The 22,863-nt window shown below is 47.8% G+C and overlaps 6 protein-coding genes across 6 annotated transcripts; 4 read left to right on the forward strand and 2 right to left on the reverse strand.

Moving 5' to 3' along the window:
* Window positions 1–7,234: 7,234 nt before the first annotated feature.
* sclB (putative C6 transcription factor) lies at window positions 7,235–9,012 on the forward strand (the record flags this gene model as incomplete). The annotated part of the gene is made up of 2 exons (XM_015548445.1): window positions 7,235–7,888; window positions 8,005–9,012. The coding sequence occupies 2 exons, from the start codon at window positions 7,235–7,237 to the stop codon at window positions 9,010–9,012; spliced, it is 1,662 nt and encodes a 553-aa protein (XP_015410502.1).
* A 3,057-nt stretch (window positions 9,013–12,069) lies between these two features.
* On the forward strand, window positions 12,070–13,140 carry ANOM_003189 (D-mandelate dehydrogenase-like dehydrogenase; the record flags this gene model as incomplete). The annotated part of the gene is made up of 2 exons (XM_015548446.1): window positions 12,070–12,267; window positions 12,331–13,140. 2 exons carry the CDS (start codon window positions 12,070–12,072, stop codon window positions 13,138–13,140), a joined length of 1,008 nt encoding a protein of 335 aa, XP_015410501.1.
* Window positions 13,141–13,372: 232 nt separating this feature from the next.
* Window positions 13,373–15,382, reverse strand: ANOM_003190 (amino acid permease; the record flags this gene model as incomplete). Its single annotated transcript, XM_015548447.1, has 6 exons — window positions 13,373–13,877; window positions 13,950–14,414; window positions 14,463–14,611; window positions 14,671–14,712; window positions 14,780–14,981; window positions 15,036–15,382. The coding sequence occupies 6 exons, from the start codon at window positions 15,380–15,382 to the stop codon at window positions 13,373–13,375; spliced, it is 1,710 nt and encodes a 569-aa protein (XP_015410522.1).
* A 781-nt stretch (window positions 15,383–16,163) lies between these two features.
* On the reverse strand, window positions 16,164–18,557 carry dbp4 (RNA-dependent ATPase HCA4; the record flags this gene model as incomplete). The annotated part of the gene is made up of 1 exon (XM_015548448.1): window positions 16,164–18,557. One exon carries the CDS (start codon window positions 18,555–18,557, stop codon window positions 16,164–16,166), a length of 2,394 nt encoding a protein of 797 aa, XP_015410523.1.
* Window positions 18,558–18,863: 306 nt separating this feature from the next.
* Window positions 18,864–19,621, forward strand: ANOM_003192 (DnaJ domain protein; the record flags this gene model as incomplete). The annotated part of the gene is made up of 3 exons (XM_015548449.1): window positions 18,864–18,926; window positions 18,982–19,025; window positions 19,090–19,621. The coding sequence occupies 3 exons, from the start codon at window positions 18,864–18,866 to the stop codon at window positions 19,619–19,621; spliced, it is 639 nt and encodes a 212-aa protein (XP_015410497.1).
* A 337-nt stretch (window positions 19,622–19,958) lies between these two features.
* ANOM_003193 (uncharacterized protein) lies at window positions 19,959–22,224 on the forward strand (the record flags this gene model as incomplete). The annotated part of the gene is made up of 2 exons (XM_015548450.1): window positions 19,959–20,568; window positions 20,648–22,224. 2 exons carry the CDS (start codon window positions 19,959–19,961, stop codon window positions 22,222–22,224), a joined length of 2,187 nt encoding a protein of 728 aa, XP_015410524.1.
* Window positions 22,225–22,863: the final 639 nt, after the last annotated feature.

A 22,863-nucleotide genomic window follows, 5' to 3' on the forward strand; every position in this document is an offset into this window, starting at 1 on the left:
CCCAGGGTTGGGACACACTATTGGATGTGATGTGGGTTTGTGTCCGGCCGGGAGTACTCCTTAAGCAATGTATATTTCGTACTTTGGTAATGGAAAAGGTATGTTGAGAGGGTCTAGATTGAGATTTGGCTCGGAGGGAGCTTTGTGTGTGTGTGCGGGTTGTCTATTGTTGGGATGAGTACATACATACATTGTTATTCTATATACGGAGCTTTCGTATTCTTTCTGCTGCTAATGTTGTTGCGGTGTTTGGTAATTGATGGCAATTACTAACCCACTCTGCTTGTGTAGAAAAATATCCTGTTCAAGGTACATGAGTAGTAGCAAAATGGAAGGTCACTTGAGGGATTTAAGTTGCATAAGACGACGATCGACGGCATGGGTATTCGTTAAGCCGCTGGGTATATGTACCGAATCTAGGCATGTACATGCATGCATACACATCTATTGCTTATAACAAGCCACTTTGGAATTTCTATTTAGATAACGGGGGTATCCACATGGCTGGAAATAGAACTTGACCGGCATAAGTGAAATTGGGACCCTTGAAAATAATGTTTAGAGAAAAAGAAAAAAAAAAGAAAAAAAAAAAAAAAACACTTCTTCCGAGGGGAGGTCGTGAGGCTAATCGAGAATTGGCAACATTTGACACTTCGATAACTCACCCAGGTATTTGACACGGTTGATTTCCGTCAGGTAATGTCTTTGCCCAGCAGAGTACGAAGTAGTGTATGTCAATTTATTCTCGATAGGGTCTTAGTACGTGCCAATTATTGATTATCCCTTTCTTCGGAAACGATTTTCGCGGACCGTCCCGAGGAGTTTCGTCTACAAGATCGAGGAAGAAGGGGAAAAGAACAAAGGGGGGAAAGGTAGAGAAGAAAGAGAGGGAAAGAGATAGAAGCTGGAGAAGAATGCAAGCAGCATGGCAAATCGAGGTATTTGACAAGTCTTCACCGACTATCCGGAGTTGATCCCTCATTCGGAATTGCTCAATCAGGGTATATCACTTACCACAGATGACGGATCATCTCTAGCCCATTGAGTTTCGTCGGTCAAACTCCTGCCATATAACCTTCTTTACCCGTCCGGTTGTTTAACTCGCCAAGACTGAGACTATTATACAGCAGATCCTGTCCCCTAAGATAAGAGTAACCTCTTTCGAAGGCGCCACACTCGCTTAGGCGGATACTAGTCAAATAAACAGGTCAGTCCTGACCCAGATTCCGACTGAGACCAGAGACTGCGAGAGTTATTTGCTTACGACTGCAGCTGAGGCCGTGCCTAGTCTATCAGCCCATCACGAGGGCGTGGGAGAAAGCATATGCATGGTTGCACAAGGGGCCACTTTCCCACATGATGTGGTAGTCGGAACATGCCCACTGAGATACGGATTAAAATGAAACTGCCTTCGGGTCAGCATAGAGACTTGCGCAAGGCTCTTAGAAAGGTCACCGTGACTGGCACTTGGCCAAGTTCACTCGGCGCAGGGATTGGGTATACCAGCACATAGACTTATCGGCGATCAGCCAAAACCACGATGCCCGAGTGACGAAATCAACCTTGATTGGCTCTTTCACCGAACAAGTGAACGTAATGCGAGATCAGCAGTCGAGGAGAGGCCTTTTTCTGAGTGGTTGTGTTTCTTATGGTCAGTCCTCGGATCGCTTCCTTGTATTCTGGTTCGCATGGAACACCATCTGACATGTCCGTACACACTAGGCAGCCAAGAGATAAGTCAAGTAAACGATGTCTGGGCATGGCCTCGAAGACGTTAATGCAGCAATTTGCTTGGGTATGTCAAAGTTTTCGGTGCGTTTAAGAATCGGAGCACAATTGTCAGGCACTACGAACGTGCTTCGCTGATACCTTTGCATACGCCTGACAACAAACCTGACAAGATGCAGTGACTTGAGCGAGAAAGGCGCGCCAAAAAGTAGAAAGAAAGAAAAAAGAAACAAAGGCCCTTGGGGTTATACCAATTACCTACAGAGTAGGGATGTCCGAAGCAAGATGTCATTCAGCCGCTGAGAAACCTAGTCAACCATATGCGACGCAGCAAAGTACTGCTCAGCAGAACCCTTCCCTGTCCGCCAAACACCCCCACGGCTTACTTAGCTGGACTGGAGGACAATTTTCGGAAGATTACCTCGTGTCGCCGGAACACGCATTGACAATAACTGTGTAAGAACGGAAGCCTCACGGATGTCAACCCCAGTTCATTGATGCTCACACGAACGGCGATTTTTACTTAGCGTTTCCAGAGCTTCTTCCAACGATATTCCCGGGCTCATCCGCCATGACAGGCCCGGAAATGGAGCTAATGACGTTTTAAGCCCTAACGATCGTCCTCTACTGCCTTAGTTGGGTGAACTCATAAGATAAATCCCCTAGTGAGTGCATAGTCCGCTAAACTATAAAATAGTACGAGGTTAGTAGACGTGCCACTCCGTGCAGCGTCAGCAGCTTAGTACTCGAGTCGAGAGTGGTCATGTTGAGCCTCGACTGAGGTTGACAAATACTTCCCCCCGTCGAGATCCGCGTGCTTTCCCAAAGAGGTTTTGCTCACGGGGGCCGCTAATCCGGAACGGGTTAAGGGCTGGGTCATCTCCCAAGCACCTTGCATCGGGGGGCGTCGTCGAACACCCTCGCCAGCGAGCTGACGATCCACTCAGGAGTCGTCTTTCGCGATTCCTTGTTTTCCCGTCATCGTAATCGACGTTGGGATAGACACTAACCTGCATGTCAGTGGGGTGGTGAGTGTCTCGTATACCTGTTCCGCCCCATTCAAGTAGCCTGTGTTGATTGTCGGACCCGTTGGTTTGGGTGATACAGTGTGCGTGTGGCCTACTACCAGCTAGATGGGGACTTATGTACAGTATCGTGTACTACTGATTGTCTTAGGAACCTCTGAATTCTACCTCATTTGATGGCGCTTCACAGTCCACACTTTTCTCGGGAATTGAATCATTTCTTCTTAGCTTTGGTGGCTAAGAACTTGGAGCCGGTGGCTCGGACTATTGGCACCCACCCGGCCCCTAACAGGCAGATCGTGCTGGTGGCCCCTCGGCTCCAGCTTGCATGAACCGCTTACTTTGCTGGGAACTCAGCTGTCCCCCTTTAATACAGGAGGATCCAATTACCTGAATCCCACGGAACCCCTTGCTGTTGAATTGTGACCCCCGCGTGCGGCCTGTTGCACAATATTGGGGGTTATGGCCATCTCAGTCCACTTTCTGACTTTCTAGACTCACTGACTGCCTTGTTGTCGCGCTTCTGGCGCTGTATAGCTTGTTTTTGAAGTGTTTTCCGACTCTCTAGGACCGTAAAAATGTAAAAGGAGAAAATCAAAAAACCATAAAATAAAAGAGTTCCGGGTAAGTGAGACCAAAGGAGACTAATAACGGAACCAAAAAGGCTCTCTGCTTGGTATCATAACGTTGAGTCACGAAGGTCAGTGGAAAATTCCCGAGACCAGCTCAAGTTTGGGACCCTTTTTTTTAGAGGCCAAGAAACATGACTCGCTAATATTCCAAATCAACAACAAGCGAGTACATTGGATACCATAAGGAAAAGAAAAGGAATTTGACGAATGAAAGAAAGATCACACACGATTTATGGGCCTATCCACGACCCGAGTCAGGAATTAACCGTCGGTAATCCGCGCCCAATTGGTCTCCTCCACTAGATCATACTCCGTTGCTCCGTGCTCAAGCAGCGGGTGGATCTTTTCGCTCTTATCGGGCGGACCATTTTCTATTGTCATCCATGGGTGTGGAGTGCTTAAATTGTCCGGACCTCAGGTGACCAAGCCAGACCCATGTTTGTCTCACTGATCAGGGAGCTGCAGCTGCAGCCACATCTTGATCTTCATCTATTTTCAAATCTACTGGAGAGAATCCAGAGATGCCGATTGGGGTACCTCACCGGCTTGTAGCTAACATATTGCTTTGTCTAAGATCACGCAGTGTCAGAAATGCAGCGAGCCTAGACCACTTTTTGATTTCTTGCTAAGTGGCGTGGCACTGTGACATGGTTGCTGAAAGAAACGTTCTGACCATCCGCAAAGGTCACCTCCAACGGCCAGAATCAATAGATCTCAGGCTAATGAAGATGTGGTACGAACGGCGTTCCCCACAAGCGCTGTCCTCCCACCCGCCAAAATCTTAAGGGGCTTGGGCAAAAAAAGAAGGAGGGGAGGGCTCATGTCTACAGGGTCGCAGCTGCATCTATCTTGAAGTACCGGCATCTCCCAACTCGGCACTCAACACAACAAATAAAGTGTTTCGAGTACACGGTGCAGTGTGTTTTATTCACCACGACAAGTCAGAAGGACAAACCTTCATTGACACAGCCTGTGGGTCTTGCCTATAGGCTATGGAACCACTGCGGAGAATTGTTGTCTCAATCCAAAAGTTCGGACTATTGAGCTGGCGTCATCTGTCAAGTCAAGCGGTACAAAGACAGGGCTGTACGGAGTACTCAGCCCAGCTGAGCACTGTGCGTACTGCATACATCCTCCGTCCTGTCTCTTTCGGGCAGATCCCATCGCGATAGTCAGATAGTGACCCATGGTCCTGGGACGTCACCTCGAGGGGTTTAATGACGATCTCGAGTCGCAATTTACCGTTCCAGTGATATAATTGGGCATGGAATTAAGACAGAAGAAATCGTTATGCCAGATGATCAAAATTTCCGTTAATTTCGTCAAGAGCCGTTACCCTCGTCTTAACCGTCACGACCTAGTAAATGGGGGCTGCCTGAAGGAGCTATCTCCGTATACAGCTGAGAACCCCGGAATGTACACGCATACTGGTGATCAGGGCCAAATGGAACGCCGAAACAAAAAACATAAAAAATCAAATTAGTTAAATATATACATATAACCACCTTATTGAGTAACAGAAAATCCATATTTCCATGGTTAGAATAGCAATAATAAGAATAATTACCGAAATTGCACAATCACATAAATAGATAATAGCAAGGAACGCTTTGGTTCCGTGGGTCAACAATGTGATCTCAAATGTTCATTACCACGTTTTTTCTTGTCCGTTTCTTTTAGAGTTCTGGGACAAAACCGCGCACTAATCAATAAATCCAATAAAGGTATATATATGGTAAGGATAGTGATACTAATAAGACAAGAAAAGAAAAGAAAAAGAAACCAAAAGAGTACAGGAAAGAGCGTTCATCAGTGGTCACCATGGAAGTATGGGAGCTGACGAGCAAAAATACCAAGTAAACCCAGATCGGATGTGGAAGGGAACACAAGAGATGAACACCCAGGCCAAGAGGAGGGGGTCTGTTACCCAATCCCCAATGATTGACAAGCTTAAAATCCTGGTGAGAAGTTCCCCGACTTCCTATCTTACCTGGTTGCGCATGTCAAACTGGGACGGGGAATGCGCAGCCACCCCATCCTTGCCGAGCGGACTATTGGCAATGGATGCAGCGGACGGGCGCCGACGTCGATCCGTTGGCTCAATCTTTTCTGCCTTACTTCCTCGTCTCCTGATTGGCATCGCTGCTTCACTAGGCTATCAACCAAACAACCTGGAAAAACTAAAATACTCGAAAGATAGAAGAAAAAGGAAATAACTAAAATAATAATAAAAGTCAAAAATAATAATTTTTTTAAAAAAAAGCAGAAGAATTACCACAACTCCACAGAGAACAGTACGCTTCTCTATTGGGACATGGCGTCTGATCCTCTCTTTTCCCCCTCTCTTGAAATTCCCCTCTTTGAGAGAGGGTAAGAGACCCCGTTCCGGGCGATGTCAGTGACTATTCTTAACCGTCCATCTAATGCAAGCCACGAACCTCCTGTCGACCCAGCAGGAAACTGGCTCGACGAATAAGGGGGATCTTCTTATTTTGAAGATGAACCAAATTCCCACCAGCAATGAAACGGGAGACTAATGAAGAGATTAAATAAAATACGAAGGCGAACAAATCAGAGAAAGGAAGAAAAGACGTCGCCCCATTCCAAAGGGAGAAGAAGGAGAGACGACTCACAGCTCTTTCGAGGCCCTGTGTGAAGAGTGAGCTTATTGGATTGGACCCGCCGGAGGATTGGAACTATTCGCGGTTCCGTTTCGAACGTACAGAACTCAAAAAGACTTACATGGCCTACGGAGCGAAAAAGAACCCCCATGGAGATCTACAAATGATGGAGATCAAGTCTATCGGCTGCTAGTCGGTGTTGCACTGGCCACTATTACCCACCCGCTGCTCCCATATGCTGCCAACCAAGCAGGGACCTTCCTGTTCGTGGGTATAAGCCTCGTCACAACAGACACAGACTAGGGTCTTGCTATCACTTGCTCACTTGAGGACAATTCCTAAAGCGACGTGAGCGCCCAGCGGGATCTCCTCTCCCCTTGACATTGAACTTACTACCTAGCCGATGACCAGCCAAGAGTGACCCTACCCAAAGGACTTGACGATCGAGGTTGGGTATACCTCCTTTTTCTTTCCCTTAGATTGTTTTATTGCGTGAGCCTCTGAATTTTATTATTCTTTTTTAAAGATCGCCTTCTTTCAATTTCCCATTCTCCCTAACTTTACTCCGTTGGCAAAGGAAGGGAGTGTGATCTCGCCGGATTATTACGCCTCACTTTCCGGTTATAGTTCACCGTTTTTTCCTATTTTCCTGACGGGTGTTGAGCCACTTTAACGACCGTCAAAAATCTATATCCAGAAAAAGAAAATAACGGAGAAAAAAAAAAAGGAAATTGAGTCTTACATAGTGTGAAAAGAGGTAAGGACGTGCTAGCTCTCTGTCCCTTCTTTTTTTTTGTTTTTGTTTTTTTCATTATTATTACCATTATTATTTACTACACCTCCACTCTCCTTAATTTTTCCGCTCTACGCTTGCCCACTGGGTCCAGTGATCGCCCACCATGCTGCAATAATCAACCCATGATGGAGACCATCGAAGCTATGGAAAACTGTCCGTCACGATCTGGGCAGTCTATCCGGATTAGCGCGTCCTAATTTATGACTCCTCCAATAATGATCCTAGGCTGACTTCATTATAAGCTCCTGTAGTCCTCTGACTGCAATGCGTGGAGTTTCAATAATGACTGCCGATTGAACAGGAAACCGCATCTGACATACAGCAGAACGGCCTCTTTGTACCGGAATATGTTGCCCATGTCAATATCGACTACAACCCTCTTCCCGTTCTTGTAAACCGCGTCCCCCGTCATTCGAGGGACTGTTTTGCCAGATGCAATCACTAGTCCTCCCCCCTTCTTCCTTTATCACCCCAGAATTCGGACATTCAAGACTTGATCCGGGTCCAGGGAGGCTTTCATTTGATCTAACTCGATCAACCAATGCTCGAAGGTGCAATCCCCGGGATCTCCCACTCCCTCGCTCTATGTCCACTTCGGTCCCGGCAGAAGACCCGCTGGAGACTTCTGGAAACGTCAGACGGCCCGGACAGTCAGAGCTCCCTCAACCGGTAACAGCGGTGGAGTCTTCGACTGTATTGGTGCCTACTGGAATATCCGCTGGAGTGACGGGACAGGCCCGCCCTCCAAGAACACCTACAACAACGATCCACGAGCCAACATACTACCGAGTGATCTCTGGTCCCGGGAATGATGTAGCGCGACACCCGTTTCCAGTCAGCGACAGTTTTTCTTCGCGCTTACCAACGTCACTCAGCGTCCCGGTAACATCACAGCCTTCTGTGCCGACCTTTTCGCAATCCACCTTTGGAACGTCGCCACCTGGGGCTGCTGGCCGGTCACTACCACAGAAACCGACAAGACGTACGAAGGCTCATGTGGCATCTGCGTGTGTGAACTGTAAGAAGAAGCATCTAGGCTGTGACCCTGCCCGACCTTGTCGGAGGTGTGTTTTGTCAGGGAAAGAAGTAAGTTTTGCCATCTACTTTCGTGAAGTCTTGGGGCCCTGTTCCTTTGCATTGCAATCCGCAGGGGCCAAGGCAGTGATAGAGGAGAGAAGACCCTGTTACTAAGCGTTCAATAGGCAACATGCGTCGATGTTACGCACAAAAAGCGGGGAAGACCGCCCTTGAAAGCCGAAGACGCGTCCCTCAGAACGTATGCATCACAGACAGATAATTCAGGAACATCCGGAGAGCAGCATGCGGCTCAGCCACGACGCCCCATGCATAGGGCTACATCGTCCCGTGAGCTCAGACCCATGACAGACTTACAGGCACCCAGCGGACCCCCGGGGCCCTACGGGATAAGGGTCTCTCCAGGGCAGCCAACAAGATGGCCAGGTGCTGTGTATTCACAGGCTATTGATCCATCGCTATCGATGCAGCGTAACATAGGTCATCGGCGATTCTCCTCCTCAAGCTCAGTACAATCTATGGCAACAGTGTCCCCTGGCAGTTTTGTGGCAATTGGGGGATACAGCCCGGTTATGGCTGCGTCCCATATGCCTATGGGGGTTGGGAGACCGCTGTCGTCATATGGAAACCAAGTGGTACACCCTAACTCTTCCCCACCACAATACTATCAGCCGTACGGTGTTTCCTATTCGCCATATGCACCCAATGCTAGGGTGGTCAATCGGATGCCCATGGGCGAGCAATCAGTGCCAAGGGATCCCCGGGAAAACCTGGTAGAGTCCTCAGTTAGGCTTCCCCCTATATATCCTCCCACAATGGGAAACCCCCAGCCTGGCCCACAAACACATCGGCTGAGCGATCCATATCCAGCGAATTGGTCACCTCGCACTCGAGAGGAACTGATGCAGCAGGAGCCACGGCAAGTGCCATCACACGGCCAGAGCACCATTGAACCTATCTCGCCGAGTAGCCAGATGCGTCAAGCAGCATCGGACTTCAGTTTTGGGAACCAGATTCCCCGACATCTGGCACCAGTTCCTCCGATGCAAGAGCAGCCGCCACAGGAGTCTCCTGTACATGCTCGAGATGACCAGCAAGGTGCTGGAGCCGAGACTGATGATTCAAGGCCCGCCAAGAGACGGAAGATGGCCTTGGACGATATGGTCAACGGTTGAATACTTACCTCAATCCATGAAAACAAAAAGGAAAAAAAAAGGCAAAGAAAAGAAAAAGAAAAAAAAGAAAGGTCCATGACCGGAGCTAGCATATCCATTCTTTTCTTCTTTCAAGGGCCGGATGGCCCATTCTGGTTCTTGATACCTGTAGCCGGACCTACAACAGTTGATGACTTTCATGTACATTTCCTTTGTGATAAGTTTTTGCTTACCTTATGCTTACATCCGATATCTAGCGGTCTGTCGTTTTCCATATCCACTTTTCTCGCCTCATTTCCTTTGTTGTGCATTTGATACAGATCCGATCTTTGTCATTGCTGTGTTATGTGGTCCATTTAAGCACTATTTCCTTTGTTTGACCTTGTGAATTGCATAAGCCTTGGATGTTTGGGTGAACTGGGCTTGTTTCATACAATGCATGGCGCGGGGCGCGTATCCTTGGAAGATACATTAATGGTCTTGAGCATTGGATTCAGCGTCATAGACGGCGTTTTGTTTTGGAGTCGGGGGCATCACCAAGGTTGCTGCTTCATTCGTTGCATATTAAAAAGGGGCATTGTATCTTCTTTAGTCTTTCTTTCCTGTCTGGTTTTATTTTGAAGGGCCTTTTCATATGCTGGCTCTGTGTCATATAGATAGCTCATACAAATTGTGGATATGTGTGTACCATGGGAGTCGCAAGACGGTGCAAATTACAAGACATATAATTCATTCAACTTCTCAAACATTTCTAGTCGTTTTCAAGGAGCTCAATCGGGTATGCTTTTTCATCTTCAATCAAAATATGTAGTCACCGAGGAAATAGTCGTTACTTGCTTTTAACAATATAACCAATACGCAGCCCTTGATATAGATCTCCTGGACCAATTGTAACAGGAATGTTGATTTCCATGTAAAAGTTCAAGTTGCGACGACGGCGGACTTCCAGATACAGTTAGGGCTATTCAACGTTGCACTGGCCGAGGCATAACGTGAACCACGCGACGATCTACAGTCTCCACGACCATCGCTTGCACATCCGATGTTACATACTGTTAGTGGGGCATCTTGGTAAATAAGAATAGAGAAGAAAAGAAAGCTCCCCACCATGCCCGCCTACTAAAATGAATGAGGCTCCTACAACCGTACCCCAGTAAGACAAGCAGAACAAGTGGAGCCCCAAGGCCACAAGGCCCATGTCTCTGTTCCATTATATATAGTAATAAAAACACCATGTCCCAAGTATTTCGGAGTCGCCTAATATCCCAAGTCCAGTCCCAACTCCCTACTCAACAACCAATATACCCCTCCACAGGGAATTCATACGATAGCCAAACTCCCCCCCCGTAGGTATACAGCGTCCTCAGCCACAACCCCAACTCAACACCCTCACTCCTTACACCCCATTCCAGGCTCCTAGACTACATAGAAATACACCACCCCCCACACACTCAAGCCTAACATCCCAATTATTTCTAAATCTACAAATCCACTTCCACATCTCCCAAGCCTTATGGCCTGTCGCCATCTTTCTTAACCCATCCATTGACAAATTGGAATATCCCAAAATGGTACGGGAAACTTTCGGGTAAATACTCTTATCCGAAACTCTCTCTGGGGATGGCAGATGCTTAGACCGGAGGTGATGGTGAAGAGCTATGCGGATACGTTTTGGGGGGGGGGGGGTTCGATGGCGACTCTGTCCAGGTCGAGGTTACGTATGGGAATTTCTAGAGTAAATAGGATGGGCTGATATGCGTCAGGAATGGGATTGTAGGAGAACGGAAATGGTCCTAGAATAGACGAGTGGGATTTGGAGGGTTCTCCGGGAGGAAAGTATCTTTCTTATCTGTAGTTTGTGGCTGGCTGTAGCTTGATGAGCATGCTGGAAGGGAGACTGAACGGCTTGCCAAGAGGAATAATGGATGAGACTCCAGCAAAATGCAGTTCGGTAATGAGTTGTGGATATGGTAGATGGGAGGACGACATCACGTACTTGCGTCCTGTCACTTCGATGCGGGAGGAAGATTGCCTCGCAGGTTTGGGATATTCGAAGCCCGCTCTGCATTGCTACACCAGGAAAACACGCCGCAGGTTCAAACCATTCAGAACCCTGGTTAAGCCTGGAGTTCTGGATCCTTGGAGTAAGGGAAACATGTATATCGACAAGGATGTGCTATATACACTGGTAGGTATGATTGGTCATACCACGGGCGTCACCCGACAGACAAAGACTTCGAATCCTGGTATAAGAAATGGGCTGAACCGGGCTTCAGTAAGCATTGCCTGCCGGCTGAGGCTGGTACACTGGCCATAACTGACAGAAGATCGTGTCATAGCCTGTTCTGTGTTCTCGGGGGTAAAGCATCAAGTATATGCCGACACAGATGAATGATTGACATCGTGCTCCTTATTGAAATCATACATAATGCCTCCGCAGCGGAAAACCGACTTCTATATGGTTAATTCAGTATCCTTTCCCGGTCTGTTTCTGGTGGATGTGAGTAATGCACGTTAGTCTTTCTGATAATCCTTCCACCCCATTTCCCATGCCGTGGAAAAGTAACCGTGGCGCAACTTTGAAAGGTTGCATATAAGAACCACAAACTTGGCGTATACGCGTAGGTCATCGTCGAGTAGCAATGGTGGAAGTACGGTGCGAAGCCCGGCGCGCCAGCAACTGACAAACAGACGATGCTATCTAGCGGCCGTACTTCCTTTGTCCTTGGAGGCTGTTTAATTACGATTACGACAAAGAAGCTATTGGAATACCCCCCTGGCACTTTCAACAGTTCTCACCCTCTGGTTATACCTTGTCTTTTCATCCTTACATGAAGAAGTTAGATTGAAAAGCAGCAGCTTCAGATTACCGGTCAAATTACTAGGCTGAAAGTTTAACCGCTTCTCGATTCCCCTCATATATAGAAGATTACAAGAAGACTGAGTAGGAAAAGGCATGGCCACGTTGTTGGTTCAACAAGCTCCGTCCAACACCGAACGACACGTTATCACAACTTTGTAAGAAAAAGTTCACATCTCAAACTATACTTCACCATTAAGACAACAACCTTCAAAAACATGCCCGTTATGCCTGCACCACGACCATTCATCCTATTCTTCAATCCAGTCAGACATGCAATACCGTTCTATCAACAGCTACAAAAGGTAGCGCGAACCGAGGTTATCACAAGCAAGAGTAGAGACGAGTTCTACTCTGATCTCCAAAGAAAATACAAGGATATCTCAATCATCTACAGAACATCAGCGAGCGGCGCAGTAAGTACTCCCACAAATCCGCTCCTTTCACACACACACACACACACACTAAGGACCCAACAGGTAGCTGGCAACTTCGACGCAGACTTGATCCAGCATCTACCTCCTAGCTGTAAGCATATCTGCCACAACGGTGCCGGCTATGACCAGATCGACGTGACCGCATGTGCAAAACGCGGAATCACCGTGACCTACGCACCGGACCCCGTTACCAAAGCGACAGCAGACCTTTCCATCTGGCTGATGCTGGGTGCTCTGCGACAACTGAATCCATCTCTCAACTCCCTGCGGGCTGGGAAGTTCAAAACAGGGCTTGACTTCGGCCACGACCCCCAAGGCAAAGTCCTGGGTATCCTCGGCATGGGCCGTATCGGACGCGCTATCAAGAAGCGGGCCGAGCCGTTTGGTCTGATCACCAAGTACCATAACCGCAAGCCTCTCTCCTCCGATCAGGCTGCCGGGGCTGCGTATGTCTCTTTTGAAAAGTTGCTGGCTGAGAGTGACATTATTAGCATTAATGTTCCTCTTAACGCGCAGACTAAAGGGCTCATTGGGGAGAAAGAAATCTCTCAGATGAAGAACGGGGTTGTCATTGTGAATACCGCTCGTGGCGCAATTATAGATGAGGCTGCGATGGCAAAGGCGCTGGATTCGGGAAAGATTGCTTCTGTGGGCCTAGATGTATATGAGAATGAACCGCGCGTGAATGAGCGGTTGCTGCAGAATGAGCGCGCCTTGATGGTGCCCCATCTTGGAACTCATACCGTTGAGACGCTGGCGAAAATGGAAACGTGGGCAATGGAGAATGCGAGAAGAGCGGCGCTGGGGAAAAGATTACTCTCGCCTATTCCAGAGCATATTGCTTTGCAGTGATTCGTGACTATATTTGTGTCAATTGATTGAGTCCTAGATCCAATACTTGAGATCTTTATTAGTGACACTATCCACTAGTATCTTATTAGCGCAGTAGGTTAAACGTACTACTATCGCTGATATCTTTCCAGGGTTATAGATAAAGTGAGTAGAATTCGTTGCGTATACATCGTTATTCGTAACACAATTATCTGTTACGGTTTGTATGTACAGAAATCATTAAAGAAACATATTATAAGAACAACCACATGCCCACCTGCTTAATCCTCCCCAGGACGCTCTTATCCTCTGGGTCCCACGAAAAGAATTTCTTTTTGCGAGACCCATCTGGTGCATTATCATCGTGGATATTTGGTGAACCTTCATTTGGATCATTCACGTCGACTCCGGTGCTGTGAATAAGGTTGTATCGATCTGTGATCAGGTCCATCTCGCCGCGATGAACAAACCGTGTCCGTTTGAACAACTTCCAGGCGAGGAACATCACAATCATGACAGGAATTTCAATGTAGTAGGAAACAAAGTCGACTCCCTTGAAGTGTGGACTGAAGCATTTCCAGCCTTGTACGAGGATGAGAACACTGTTGAGGCCGATGGCGATGATAGGTCCAACTGGGTATGTCCAGTTCTTGTAAGGGAGGAGATGTTCAAGGCCTTGGTGGCGAATAGCAGATCTGAAACGGAGAGATGCTACTCCAATGCAGACCCATGAGATTTGGTTAGAAACTCCAACAATGCTGCATGGGGGTTAGCTTAGACTTCACAGAAACATAATCATCTATGGTTGGGACTGCTGATAGTGGACTCACTTTTGTAACCACGACCATAACTGGCCAGCTCCGATGTAACTGGCACCAAAGCATAAACCACTGATCACAGATGTCGCCAGGACAGCAACCCAGGGGATCTGAAAACGATTCAGATGGCCAAAAAATCGGGGCGCATATCCATCAACAGCCAAGGTATAAAGTAGTCTGGATCCAGCAAACAAAGCATGATTCGCTGCGGAAATAACGCTAGTCATAAGCACCGCATTAATGAAACTGCCTGCAACAGCGCTGCCGGCCTGTTGGAAGACGAGGGTGAAGGGGCTGGTAGCCGTGTCTCCGTTGGACAGGCCAGGGTAGTTGTATGGCACATTGAGACCAATGATGATGATAGACACAATGTAGAATAATATGATACGCCAGAAGACGTTGCGGACCACCTTGGGCATGTTCTTCGCTGGGTCCTTGGTTTCACCAGCTGTAACTGCAATAGACTCGGTGCCACCACTGATCTTGTCAGCATATTCTTTCTCAGGGATAATAAATATAACCTACAAAGCAAATGAAGCCGTGACGAAGACGGATGCGAAACCACCAATACCGCCAACAAAGGGTGCATCATCGACGTGGAAATATTTGCCTCCGATATATGTGTGTTCAGTGTTGCCGCCACAGTTGACTACAATGCCCAGAATAATGAAGATCTGGACATGGTTAGCATCGTGTTTGTAGAATCAGAGGGAAGAGATATATAGAAACATACTATGATAGTCACAACCTTTAGTAGACTGAGCCAGTACTCGATCTGCAATGTATCCAAGATCAGCAACTGCAGGTAGAGAGTAATGGACTCCAGAATGCATGTAACCTACCTCTCCATAAACCTTGACGGAGAACATATTCAAACCAATGACAACAACCAGGAATATCAAACTAATTGCCCATCCAGGGAAATTATCCGTCCAGTACTGTAGCAGTAGTTGCAGAGCAATAACATCAGACGCAGTGGAAACCGCATCATTGAACCAGTAATTCCAAGTAAGGGCGAACCCTAACGCGTCGTCGACAAACCGACTGAAAGTAGTCAGTACTCATGGAACATCTATCACATAATGTGGAATGACCCACCCAGCAAAAGTACAAAAGGATCCCGCCACAGGGATGAAAGAAGCCATTTCACCCAAAGAAAGCATTGTCACAAAGACAATACCACCGCAAATGGCGTAGGCGATAAGCATAGATGCTGGACCACCAGTGGCCAGAGCTTTACCCGTTCCTAAAAATAAACCAGTTCCGATAGTACCACCGATAGCAATCATCTGAACTTGACGTGCAGAAAGATTACGGGCGAGTTTATCCGCATTGACATATGGAATGTTGCCGTCGACGGGATCTGTTACCAATCCCGGGGCCTTCTGACCCGCATCTTCTTGAGGAGCCCTACCGGGCCCCTTCTCGATATCATGGACCGCCATCATGCGCAAATGATCTGGCGATGGTCCCAACGTGGATCACTAACAGAGCACTTGATATACCAAGTCCCTCAGCTGACCACAACCAGGGTCAGGGGATCCTGATGGAGAAGGTGAATATACCGTCAAAGCCAGACAATGGCACTAACATGGATGCCACGTTAGCATGATAAACTAGCAGAGCACCTGCATAACAACTAAAATCGACCTACCTGAACGCCGACTTATCAGCTCCTCAGTGATAGCCCTATAAAATTTCCCAATTAGGAAAGCGACCCGCCGGATTCCACGTGCTGGCGAAGAAACGCGCAAAACTGCGAAGAGGAGGTGTCAAATCAGATATTAACTCTGCGGGGGTGGAGGAGACCAAAAGCTTCTTAAACCCAGAAGACTCGATTGTGCCATCTCAGGGGAGTCAAGGCGAATGCAGGTCTTGTAACCTCGCAAAAACTTAGCGGATGACGTGCTCAAAAAAAATTACGTACAACTTTGAACCTGGCGGATTTTGTTGCAGTTACATCGCGGGGAGAAGGCTGGCGTAACTGCCGACCACGCTTTCCATCTGTGGCTAGTGGATCTCCACACTTGACATCTGCAGTTCGAGATTGAGTTTTGGCTATAAATCTTGTATTTGTTATCGACTTTTAGCCTATCGACTATATACACACGTAGAAACTTCTTATCATGGACAAGCTTTTGATACTCCGCTAGTAGAACAAATAAAAAACACTGAAAAGGATATATCCATTGGCAATAAAAACAGCCTCCCAGGTTACACATCTCCTTAGCCAAGTAATCCAGTGGCCAAAGATTCCAAATCCTCCAAAGTCTGGATTTGCTCGGGGGCCTTTGCGGTCGGTTTCTTGCTCTTCTTGTACCAGGGTTCTTCTGTGCTCTCGTCGGGCTCTGCAATGCGGACCTTCTGCTTCTTGCTGGGGCGAGGTGTGTCGTCCTCCCGGTCCGACGCAGAAAACTCGTCGTCCTCCTTGTATGGAGCCAGCTGCGCCACCACTTCCTCGGCCTCCTCCTCGGCAAGCAACTCGCGCTCCCGAGCCTTGCGTTTCTCTTTCTTCTCCCGCTTTTTCTGTTTGGCCACCTCTTTGTCCTCCACATCGGCCGTGCGTGTCCGTTCGGTTTCCTCTGCCAAGAACCGGGCTTGCTGTTCCTTGGCATCTCCACGGGCCTTGAAGTCTTCCTCGTCCTCCATCTCGTACAATTCGTGCGCGTTGCCCTCGTCGTCGTACACAAGTTTCGTCCCCTTTCCTTTGAACTTGAGCAGTTTCTTCTTCGACTTGAGTAGCTTCTCCCGACGTTTCGAATCGATGACCAATGTATCTTTGCCATCGAGCTGTACCACTTTAACATCCTTTTGTTCCGACTCCTCTTCAGAGGTACCACCCAGCTCCTCATCTCCAGCGTCGAAGCGACGTTTAACAGACAGGAAGTCATCATCCTCGTCCGCATCATCGGCAGCACTTGCGGTCTTACTGGGATCAACCAAAGTGCCGTCATCGTTGATAAGTTTCGAATAGTGGTCGGCCAAGACGTCTTGGTTTCGCCTCTCGAACATACGGTCATACTTGGTCCGGACTTGTTTTTCATCCTTCTTGGTCTTCTTCTCGCCGTCCTCATCAGAATCATCACTCGACATGTAGGCCGTAGCCCGTGATGCATTTTTGCGCTCCTTAGTGTCGTCTCCCTTGATGAACTTGATACGGGGAGCACCTGGAAGACCAAGACTGGAAGCAAAGTCATCCAACTTGAGCTCCTTAAGTTTGAAAACCTCCTTATCCTTCTGGACATAAACTGATTTAACGTAGGAAATAAATGCCTTTTGTCCCAGGTACTTAAGTTCCGGGTCTTTGAAGCACATATTTTGCAACTGGTCCTTGACACTTTGCTGCTTGTTGGCCTTGATATTGATGCGTTCGACAGGAACCTTCTTTTGCTCGAGACGCTTCAACATTCCTGATTCCTCACTAGGATCCAAAAACAACACCGCACGACCATCACGTTCATATCGGGCTGTCCGCCCAACTCGATGAATGTAAGTGTCGGCATCTTCAGGGCAGTCCATTTGAATGACCCAGTCAACGGCGGGGAAATCTAAGCCACGAGCAGTAATATCGGTGGAAAATAGGACTGCATGCTTTGCTTGTGAGAATTTTGCTGTGATATCCAGCCGTCCGCCCTGCTTCTGCCGGCCATGAAGATGCATCAACGGGATACCAGGTTGTAGATGGCGGAAGGATTCGTAAACGAATCGTACCTGTTTTCCGGAAGACAGGAATACAATCGTTTTGGCCTTCAAGTTACTCCGGATAAAACTCCACAGGGTATCAAGCTTCTGCGATAATGGCGTAACGACGTAGTGTTGCTGAAGTGTAGATGGAGTTGCGGAAGATGCTGCCTCGTGAACAGCTACGTACTCGGGATCCTGTAAGCTCAACCGGGCAAGATCTGACACCTTCTTCGTTTGAGTAGCGCTGAATAATAATGTCTGACGCTCCTTGGGTAGATGGCCAACAATGGCGTCCACAGTTTTCTGGAAACCCATGTCCAAGATACGATCCGCTTCGTCCAAGACCAGCATTTGAAGGTTGAACACATCGAACAGAGCCGTTTGGTCCAAATGCTGCAGCATACGACCCGGTGTACAAACTAGGATATTCATTCTTCCCAGTCTTTCCTGCTCCTCCTTCAAGCTCTTCCCTCCAATAATCAAGCCGGCAGAGAATGTATGATAGCGACCAATTTTTCGAAGAACCTCAAAGATCTGAATGGCGAGTTCACGAGTAGGGGATAAAATAAGAGCGCCCAATCCGTCATGCTCAGACCATTGCTTGCGGTACAAGTTCTCGAGAACCGGGATGAGAAAAGCCAGTGTCTTGCCGCTACCGGTCTTTGCGGCACCCAAAATATCCCGACCCTTCAACGCATGGCCAATAGCACGAGACTGAATATCAGTGAGGGTTTTAAAATGCGACGAAGCTAGCCCAGAGGCAGTCGGTTCAGACAGAGGGAGATCGGAAAAGGATTTGTATGTTTCCTTGATATCGAGATCCTCAACCCGCTGGGTAAGAGTCGACAAATCATCCTGCGCACGCTTGCGCTTCAGGGGATGACGCTGGGAGGGTTTCATATTCTTGCCGTTACGGGGACCGTTTGAAGGAGCCATGGTAAGCTCGCCTGCTAGGTCGTTGAAATGTTTGTGGATTTCGTAACAGTCTTCTTGATTTTTCTGAGCGCTTTTCGGAATGCGAAAGAAATCGCGGGCGGTGTGATGATTACTTTTTTCTGCCGGTCAGTATTCTGCTGAGTCAGCTTGCGATAAGACGAAGGGCTTATCGATGGCTATGGAGACATGCGACCATTTCTATTCTCCATGCGGAGCTTTTATTAGTAGCATACAAATCCATTATTACTTTTCCCTACCCATTTTCAACACCGGGATTGAGGCCGTTCCATTTACGCGTCAACAAGGATGTCTTCCGATGAGCAAGATGCCTTGGATGCCCTGGAAAGGGAAGCGTCCGACTTTGTCAAGGTAACCAAAGCTCCAAACAATGTGCTCAGAATTCACCCAGCTGACTCTAAGGCAGGACGCCGAGATTGATCGCATTAAGAAGGCATTTGCACTAGACGCGTAAGCTTAGCGCTGTTTGGCTGTCTGTACTATGTTTAAGACTAATAGTGATGGTTCTTAATAGATACGCCGTCCTCGATCTCCAGCCAGGAGTTACTGAATCCGATATCAAAGTACAATATCGCAAAAAGTCTCTACTTATCCATCCTGATAAGACAAAGAATCCAGCTGCGCCAGATGCGTTCGATCGTCTTAAAAAAGCCCACTCTACACTAATGGAGGAGAAGTCGCGCACGTACCTCGATGAATGTATCGCAGATGCGCGACGGCTGTTGATTCGTGAACACAAGTACACATTGGATTCGCCTGAATTAAAGACAGAAGAGTTCAAGAAGGAATGGCGTCAGAAGACAGTGCATGTGTTGCTAGAAGAGGAGGCGCGCCGGCGAAGACAAGCCAAGGCTAAGTTACAAGAGGAAGGCCGTGAGAGGCGGAAAGAAGAGGAGGAAATTGAAGAACGAAAGCGGAAGCGAGACCAGGACAAGGCATGGGAGGACAGTCGTGACGAGCGTATCAGCAGCTGGCGAGATTGGCAGAAAGGAAAGAAGAGTGAAGGAGACAAGAAGAAGAAGAAGAAATTGAAAGTCCTGGGCTGATTTGCAGGATTCGATCACTTTTCATAGACCCCTCCATCACAGTGACACAGGTCGAAGGCATCATAGCATTTGAAATCTTTATTGTTGTGTCTTAATGGAAAGCATTGTCACCAGGCTTGTAAGATTTCTACAAGCAACTTGCGCCTCTGCATTTAGACTTAGACCGAGTTGGATTCGACTGTGACACCGATGACTTGGCATCGTCCCCCGCCTGAATGGACACATTGGCTTCTTCTTCTGCACATTTGGATTGATGCATCTATTTCAGTGCGCGATGGTGAAGGTTTCTATAGGAAAGGGGCAACCAGGAGGCCTAAAATTCACCTAACTTGTCAAAATGGCGAACATAGCGCAGCTCCCACCGGAATTATTTTGCCCGGTGCTTGACCTTGCCTTCGAGAATCAAAGTGACATTCAATTGTTCTGCAGTCTCTCTCTTCTTAGTCGCCAGTGGTCCGAGGCCCTAGTTCCTCGTATATATGCTGAATGGGCATACAATGGTGCGAGGCAGTCATTCAGGTCTCTTTGGAATTTCCTCAGAACTATCCTCAACGATTCCCGTCTAGCAGTCTTGGTTCACTCCTTACATATAGGTAACTGGGGTTACTATCCACATGCACGCTCAGGTGAGTGGGAAGAGCTAAATCTTCCACGGGAGGAGATCACCCTTATCCGCGAAGCTATCAATAGGGTTGGAATCAAACACCTAGAATCAAATATCATCAAAGATATACGAAAGCGTGACCGTCGACCGCTGATGGCGCTTCTTCTAACATGTCTCCCCAACCTCACGAGAATATACGCACACGTGCCGCAGTCCGACCCCGTTCTCAGCGCAGCTCTCATGCAGATATTAGATTGCCAGGGTGGCAACAATTCATCAACACTTCTTAGCAAGCTGAGCGAACTCTATATATTTGGCGAAGTGGACATTCCTACCCGTCCTCGTGAATCATGACCTCCTTCCAAGAGCCGATCAAACCCTATTGCGCCTAGATAACCTGTGGCCCGCATTTCATTTGACAGGTCTTCGGACTCTCTCACTTTATGGCCTAGATATAGCAAATGCAGCGCGTCGACTTGGAGCCAGTCCTGCTATGTCTCGGCTGAAACACTTATCCATAACCGGCGGCTTCAATTCCAGCTGCACGTATTCGGATCTCCGGGCTCTGCTCACTTTACCGGAAGCATTAACCAGCTTCTCATTATACGTACAAGATTATGCGTTTGGTTCAATTGGAGATGATATGATATCAAATGCGGGCCTCTGGAATGTCCTAGAAAAGCACCAGAACAGCCTTGAATACCTCGACATTTATCGTGATGCAGAGCACACGAGGCTTTTCATGAGTCAACGCCATTTTGGTCTGCTCCGTTCATTTTCATGCTTGAAAAAGCTTTGTATTCAAGCAGAAGTCTTACTTGGTAGCTTCTGGGACCAGCCGAACGCCCCTTACCGCTTGAAAGACCGTTTGCCATGCAATCTCCAGTCTCTCACCCTCTATGGCGGTAAAAGATTCTTCCACATTAGCAGTATACGCGTGCACCTGCAAGAAGCACTGGACAGCGGGGTATTCTCGTCCCTAACTTCGGTTGAACTAGAGGGTTTCTATGTAGATTCTGACATCTCGGAAGTGTGCCGTCAAAACGGTGTTAACCTCTCAGTGGGACGAGGCTGTCGACATGTAGCCCTTCCAAGAGATTGCCAACTTCGGAAGGAAGGAAGCTGGCCGCAGTTCTTGCAAACAACATACCACATGCGAATGGATGGCCAAAGACGAGCGGTGATGTTTGCTTTCTTCTCCGAGGAATGTCGAGATCGTCGTGAGATTCTGCTACCCCTAGATGACAGCATGGACAGCTACAAGAAATTCGCTGCAAAAGAAGAAGACCTGGATCAATGTGCCGGTGACTTGAAACTTCGTATGTTGGACTTCTGGGTGCACAATGGAGGCACAGCGTATATGGTCTTTCAAAACTTTGGACATTCCTCGCTGCCACCGCTTTTTTCCTTTGCCATATATTTTACGCATGCCCACGTGTCGCGCGAAAAGGTAGACCATCGGGCTTTATACCATGCTCTTTGTGATTCGTACAACAACTACGATGTCCGATTCGATCTCTACTTCGTCCCCGGTCTAGGTGAAGAAGGTTGTATAGCTCATTACCGCCAGGAGCTACGCTTTCGTGGGGATTATAAGAAGCAACTCAAGGCATATAAGGAGAGTAGTCGTTACGACGTTTCGCCAGGGGTTGGAGCTCTACCCACTATGGTACATGACTATTCTGATACTTCTTTTTACCGAGGGTTGCTGTTTATATGTAATGAACCAGAATGGAATGGCGATCAGAAAACCTTGCGGTCTGTGCAATTTGACCCTGTCCGACAGGCAGAAGATGGTACAGGGTCATCGGATGAAGGAAATGCCCGCCTTCATTATATCCAGAGACATCCAATTAATGACAGCAGCCGCTGGTATGAGGGTTATGATGGCGAATGCCCGATTGACCGATGGATATCCGATATAGCATGCTGGCATAGGGAGGAGTTGAGGGGACCCTGGCTGAAAGCAACACGAAGAGGCTGGCAGAGCTGGCGATAGTGAGTCGGTATTTCCTTACATCAATGAATGTAAGAGGTAGTTTGATTTGGTCATCAACTCAGAATGGTTTATATTTCATGATTCACTCTGCGCAGATCAGACAGTATGTATGGCATCTTCGGCCCTCAACTTCTCATATACTGCCTTTCCTGTCGTATCTACCAGCATATGTTTTCCAAGCATCTATTACAGTTTTTCAAATCACTTCACCATACTATAGGATAAACCAGAAAATATGCCATACACGATATAATATAACAAACTAACGGATCAAGAACGATCCTCACTCCAACCAAAATCATGCTTGACTGTAATAGACATATGAGCAGAGTCATTCATATGTTTAACGCTATCCGTATCCCTCTTATACGAGTTGGGCTCACTGTGAGCCGAAACGCTCGTCGGTATTATCTCGTCCTCCCGACACAATTGGGCATTCCGACTGCCCTCATGCGCGTCTAGCTGTCGGAACGAACGTCTTTTACTCTGCAATATATCTCGGCATTTCCTTCTAGAAGCTGATAGCGAAAAACTGCCGAATAGTCCTTCGGCCGTGGACCCGAGAACAAGCTTCGTGGTTCTTCGGACCAGCACGTTAAGCGTGGGCAGACATGCATAAACAATGCCGATGCAGGGCTC

The sequence above is a fragment of the Aspergillus nomiae genome, assembly GCF_001204775.2.
Source record: "Aspergillus nomiae NRRL 13137 chromosome Unknown contig00028, whole genome shotgun sequence".
NCBI classification, from domain to species: domain Eukaryota; kingdom Fungi; phylum Ascomycota; class Eurotiomycetes; order Eurotiales; family Aspergillaceae; genus Aspergillus; species Aspergillus nomiae.